Source organism: Salmo salar, unplaced genomic scaffold (genome assembly GCF_905237065.1).
Source record: "Salmo salar unplaced genomic scaffold, Ssal_v3.1, whole genome shotgun sequence".
NCBI lineage: Eukaryota > Metazoa > Chordata > Actinopteri > Salmoniformes > Salmonidae > Salmo > Salmo salar.
This window is the reverse complement of record NW_025547180.1, coordinates 11,925-17,999: the sequence shown is the minus strand read 5'-3', so window position 1 is coordinate 17,999 and position 6,075 is coordinate 11,925. Positions and strand designations below refer to the sequence as shown.

General features: G+C 41.1%; 1 protein-coding gene across 1 annotated transcript; it reads right to left on the bottom strand.

Annotated features, from left to right (window-relative positions):
- Positions 1 to 54: 54 nt before the first annotated feature.
- Positions 55 to 1,890, bottom strand: LOC123731739 (trypsin-1-like). Its single transcript, XM_045711138.1, has 6 exons — positions 1,794 to 1,890; positions 1,463 to 1,613; positions 1,080 to 1,330; positions 731 to 866; positions 356 to 386; positions 55 to 102 (listed from the first exon to the last, which is right to left on the bottom strand). The coding sequence occupies exons 1-6, from the start codon at positions 1,867 to 1,869 to the stop codon at positions 55 to 57; spliced, it is 693 nt and encodes a 230-aa protein (XP_045567094.1). The 5' UTR covers positions 1,870 to 1,890.
- Between the last annotated feature and the right edge of the window lie 4,185 nt (positions 1,891 to 6,075).

The following is a 6,075-nucleotide window of genomic DNA, read 5'->3' as shown; positions in this document are numbered from 1 at the left end:
GATGTTGCAGAGTTGTGGGACCGTGTTTCTGGAGGACCGGAGCTAGGATCAGACTTAGCAGGAGGCCATGGTGCTGGTCAGCCAGTCATTGAAGATGCAAACCTGGAGGAAGAGAAGAAGAGAGACATTAGTGGGACACACTCAATGGGAGGCAACATGAGAACCATCAATCAATGTTTTATAGACAATGCTTTTCCCATTCAGAAAACCAAGGGATATCACAGTGAGTATGTATTTTCATGTTTTCCCTCAAACACAACAGGAAAACCGGTTTTCTGTCTTACCTTGGCGTAGACACCGGGTTACCGGGCTCAGCACATCCCTAACCCCCAGGACACAACTACCCTGAGCTCACATTGTACACCACAGGGCCACCAGAGTCACCCCTGAGAGAGAGAGAGAGATACAAAGAGAGAGAAAGATTGAGAGATCGAGATAGGAAGGGAGAGAGAGAGAGAAATAAAGAGAGAGAAAAGAAAGAGAGAAAGATTGAGAGAGAGAGAGAGATAAGAGGAAGGGAGAGAGAGAGAGAGAGAGAGAGAGAGAGAGAGAAGAGGGAGAGAGAGAGAGAGAGAGAGAGAGAGAGAGAGAGAGAGAGAGAGAAAGAAGGGAGACAAGTGATATGAACTGTTCTTTCATTCTCAATTTCCCTAATCAATTGAAAAAGTACATTTAAAGTCATCATTGGTACCACTGAATTGAGTCAGTGTGGTAAGTACGTGGTAAGTACCTGGCAAGAGTCCTGCCTCCCTCCAGGTATCCAGCACAGAACATGGCGTTGGTGATCATGCCAGGGTAGGAGTTGTTACAGTCGCTGTAGGACAGGATGGGGATGTTCAGGCACTGCAGCTTGTTGCTGTCAGCAGCTGTAAGGAGGGGAGATAGAGAGAGAGAGAGAGAGAGAGAGAGAGAAGGATGGAGGGAGGGAGGGAGGAAGGTTGAAGGAGGAGAGTTATAGTTAGACATAATAACAGTGTTTTTAATAGTAGGTCTACATTTGCTATGCCTGTAAACACACTCAGTCACCATGTCAATGACCAACTGGCACATGTAACCTTTGACCTAGGTTCTGCACTCACTGGAGCTCATGGTGCTGCCCCATCCAGAGACGGTACATATGGTGACAGCGGGGGCACAGCTGGTGGGCAGAGCAACAGGCTGCACGTAGGTGTTGAGGGTGGTGGGTTTGCTCAGTTTGATCAGCATGATGTCATTATCGATGTTGTAGGAGCTGTAGTTGGGGTGACGGATCACGCGGGATGAAGAGATGAACTGCTCGCTACCTTCAGTCACCTTGATGTTGTGCTCGCCCAGACGCACCTCCACACGGCTGAAAGAGAGAGAGTTCATGTGAATGTGGAGTTCACTTGTGTCCTTTAGTTTTGTAAAAGTTAAGCTTATCAAGTTGTTAGTTGTTATTGACTCAATATGTTGCTAGTAGTTCAAATGGTAGGCTACTTACGACTTGTAGCAGTGAGCAGCAGACACAACCCAGTTCTCATTGACCAAGGAGCCACCACAGAAGTGGTATCCAGAGTTCAGAGACACCTGGTGGGCCTGGGAGTAGGCCTTGCACTCATACCCTCCGACGATCTTGTCGTCCTCTGTGGCGACTGTATACAGAGAGTAGGCACATTCTTAGCTATATTACCTCAGCTTTTGAGATGGAAAAGCATAGCACTATGATAAAACAACAACAACATATTTCTTAATAACGTCAAAGAAACACATTTGTGATGTTAGTATCATTAAAACAGTCCTGTTCTTTATTCTATGATCATTACTATACTCACAAGCGGCTCCAATGAGCAGAACGAAGACCAGAGAAATCATGGTTGCTGTATGATCCTGTCGATGAAAGGGGTTCATCTGCACCCCTGGTATATATGCGGAATCGGGTGTGCCGCCCCGTTTAATGGAACTGTTTGATTGGTCAGGTGAAATCCAATCAGAGGCAAAAGGTGCACTGCCAAGGTCAGCATTATGACCCAGCAGTTTCCATCATGGTGTGGTATGAAGTTGACCCTAAAGGCAGCAGAAAGCTAAATATATGTTGTCATTAGTCCCAGTACATTTAAGTGCAGGTTATTGATGTCTGGATTTGATTGAATTTCTTACAGGAGACAGTGATAAATGTACAGTACACTACAACTGCCAGTTTGAGATGACCAGTATTCTATGCAGTTCAGACTGTATGTTGACCTTAACATGACTGCAACACAGCTGTGTGGTTCACACATTGGTGTTCTCTTGGAAAAGTTGACAAACACAGCTTTGCTGCTCACAAGGCAAAATTTAGCTTTGTAAACAAGTAAACTGGGTTTAAGGGGTTTTGTTGGAAAGTCATTCAAGGCTGTCTTAAAATTTGACTTTGAATACCTTAGGGCCATGAGTTCTTTACATAAGTTATACTGTATGTAGTTAGTATACAGTAAAACACTCAAAATAAGCACACACTTGGGTAGTGTAATGTATTATATTAGGTATGAATATACCTTGACAGTAGATTAAAGTCTACACCCTGTCTCAACTCTAATCTTACCCATAACCACAGATTCAACCCTAAACCTAGCTTCATGTCCAAGTCTCTGCTCAACCCCAAATCTAACAAAAACTTCACTTCCACATCACTGCTCAACCCTAACCCTCAACCCTAACTAACCCTAGCTTCATGTCCACATCACTGCTCAACCCAAACCCTAACCCTCAACCCTAACCGTAACCCTAGCTTCATGTCAACATCCTGGCTCAACCCTAACCCTAGCTTCATGTCCACATGTCCACACCCCAGCTCAACCCTTAACCCCAACTAATTTTGTCCAGATCACGACTCAACCCTAACCCTTAACTCTAACTTCATGTCAACATCCCAGCTCAAATCTAGCCCAATACGTTTACCAACCTCAATTTGAAATATTGTTGTTGAGTAGAGATATTGAGTTAAGTCAGAATAATACAAGAATAATACATGTATCCATCTCTCAAAATAACAAGTTTACCCAACTGAAAATAATTAAATCAATCAATCAGTTTATCCAAATCATAATAAACATTTAACATACTCATAATAACTTAATTTGTCTCAACCGTAACCGAAGCCTCAACACTAACACTAAAACCAACCGTAACCCCAGCTTTATGTTCAACCCAGGCATGTGTTAAGTATGACAAAAATGGTACTGTACTAAATTACCAGCTAAAAAAAGTTGTGATTACGGTGGCCCAGAGGGCGATTTCCATATATATGGATTGTGCTGCATGAGTTTTTCGTCTATAAATGGTCACACCCATATTGATCAGGCAACACCCAGCAAACAGGAGCAAACATGCCTCAAAGGCTGTTGAAAAACGGTGCACACCATTTTGAGGAAACATCTGGTTCAGTACAAACAGTCACATAACATAGCAACTGTTGAAGCGAACTGAACTCAACCTAGCTCACTTCAAACCCCAAGATTTGTCCAGAGTCATAATTTTGTTAGCATGTTACCATGTACCAGTAGCCAAAAGGATTTTGTCTCATTAGAACATAACAGAATGTGTTCAATAGTATACTGTAGCAGCAATACACAGTTGAAGTTGGAAGTTTACATACACTTAGGTTAGAGTCATTAAAACCCGTTTTTCAACCACTCCACAAATTTCTTGTTAACAAACTATAGTTTTGGCAAATTGGTTAGGACATCTACTTTGTGCATGACACAAGTAATTTGTCCAACAATTGTTTAGAGACAGATTATTTCACTTATAATTCACTGTATCACAATTCCAGTGGGTCAGAAGTTTACATAAACTAAGTTGACTGTGCCTTTAAACAGCTTGAAAAAGTCCAGAAAATTATGTCACAGTTTTATAAGCTTCTGATAGGCTAATTTACATCATTTTAGTCAATTGGAGCTGTACCTGTGGATGTATTTCAAGGCCTACCTTCAAACTCAGTGCCTCTTTGCTTGACATGTTGGGAAAATCAAAAGAAATCAGCCAGATAAAAATTGTAGACCTCTAAAAGTCTGGTTCATCGTTGGGAACAATTTCCCAAAAGCCTGAAGATACCATGTTCACCTGTACAAACAATAGTACGCAAGCATAAACACCATGGGACCACGCAGCCGTCATACCCGCTCAGGAAGGAGACGCATTCTGTCTCCTAGAGATGAACGTACTTTGGTGTGAAAAGTGCAAATAAATCCCAGAACAACAGCAAAGGACCTTGTGAAGATGCTGGAGGAAACAGGTATAAAAGTATCTATATCCACAGTAAAACGAGTCCTATATCAACATAACCTGAAAGGCCACTCAGCAAGGAAGAAGCCACTGCTCCAAAACCGCCATAAAAAAGCCAGACTACGGTTTGCAACTGCACATGGGAACAAAGATTGTATTTTTTTGAGAAATGTCCTTTGGTCTGATGAAACAAATATTGAACTGTTTGGCCATAATGACCATCGTTATGTTGGGAGGAAAAAGGGGGAGGCTTGTAATCCGAAGAACGGGGGTGGCAGCATCATGTTGTGGGGGTGCTTTGCTGCAGGGACTGGTGCACTTCACAAAATTGCTGGCATCATGAGGAACAAAAATTATGTGGATATATTGAAGCAACATCTCAAGACATCAGTAAGGAAGTTAAAGCTTGGTTGCAAATTGGGTGGCAAGTAGCCAAGTGGTTAGAGTGTTGGAATGGTAACCGAAAAGGTTGCAAGATCGAATCCCTGAGTTGACAAGGTAAAAATCTGTCATTCTTCCCCTGAACAAGGCAGTTAACCCACTTCCGAGGCCGTCATTGAAAATAAAAAAAAATTCTTAACTGACTTGCCTAGTTAAATAAAGGTAAAATATATATATATATATATTTTTTTTTAATGGGTCTTCCAAATGGACAATGACCCCGAGCATACTTCCAAAGGTGTTGTAAAATGGCTTAAGGTATTGGAGTGGCCATCACAAAAACTTGACCTCAATCCTATAGAAAGTTTGTGGGCAGAACTGAAAAAGCGTGTGCGAGCAAGGAGGCCTACAAACCTGACTCAGTTACATCAGCTCTGTCAGGAGGAGTGGGCCAAAATTCACCCAACTTATTGTGAGAAGCTTGTGGAAGGCTACCCAAAATGTTTGACCCAAGTTAAACAATTTAAAGGCAGTGCTACCAAATACTAATTGAGTGTATGTACACTTCTGACCCACAGGGAATGTGATGAAAGAAATAAAAGCTGAAAGAAATATTTCTCTCTACTATTATTCTGACATTTCACATTCTTAAAAAAAAAGTGGTGATCCTGACCTAAGACAGGGAATTTTTACTAGGATTAAATGTCAGGAATTGTGAAAAGCTGAGTTTAAATGTATTTGGCTAAGGTGTATGTAAACTTCTGACTTCAACTGTATAACTGCTGTATACAGAAGACTCACCCTATAAAGACTTCATTTGGATTTAATAGAGCAATGGGAAAAAAGCATAGCAGTTGTAACACTAAGTCTCATAACATATCAGTTCTCTCTGAAATATACTCAAGCATATAACAACATAGAATACATAACTAATGTGTGTACTTACCGTGCCTGGGAAAAGCATTTTCTCCCTTTCTAATTTTCTCTATTTTTGCATATTGTTGATACTGAATGTTATCAGTTCTTCAACCAAAACCTAATATTAGACAAAGGGAACTTGAGTTACAAATAACAAAAAAATATATACTTATTTATTTAATTCACAAAGTTATGCAACTCCCAATTTGCCTGTGTGAAAAGTAATTGCCCCTTAAACTCAATAACTGGTTCTGCTTTAGCTGCAATGACTGCAACCAAATGCTTCCTGTAGTTGTTGATCAGTCTCTAACATCGCTGTGGAGGAATTTTGGCTTACTCTTGCATAGAGAACTGCTTTCATTCAGTGACTTGTGTGGGTTTGAACTGCTTGTTTCAAGTCTTGTCACAGCATCTCAATTGGGATTAGGTATAGATTTTGACTAGGCCCTTGCAAAACTTCAAATTTGTTGCTTTTTAACCATTTTCATGTAGACTTGATTGTGTGTTTGGATCATTGTCTTGCTGCATAACCCAGCTGTGCTTCAGCTTTAG

What these genes read in the sequence shown, in the direction of transcription:
- LOC123731739 (XM_045711138.1), bottom strand. Translation starts at nt 1,869, where the DNA reads ATGAACCCCTTTCATCGACAGGATCATACAGCAACCATGATTTCTCTG. An exon ending in GCTGCTCACTGCTACAAGTC is followed by an intron (nt 1,331 to 1,462) that starts GTAAGTAGCCTA and finishes TCTCTCTTTCAG; the next exon opens with CCGTGTGGAGGTGCGTCTGG. An exon ending in GGAGGCAGGACTCTTGCCAG is followed by an intron (nt 387 to 730) that starts GTACTTACCACG and finishes TCTCTCTCTCAG; the next exon opens with GGGTGACTCTGGTGGCCCTG.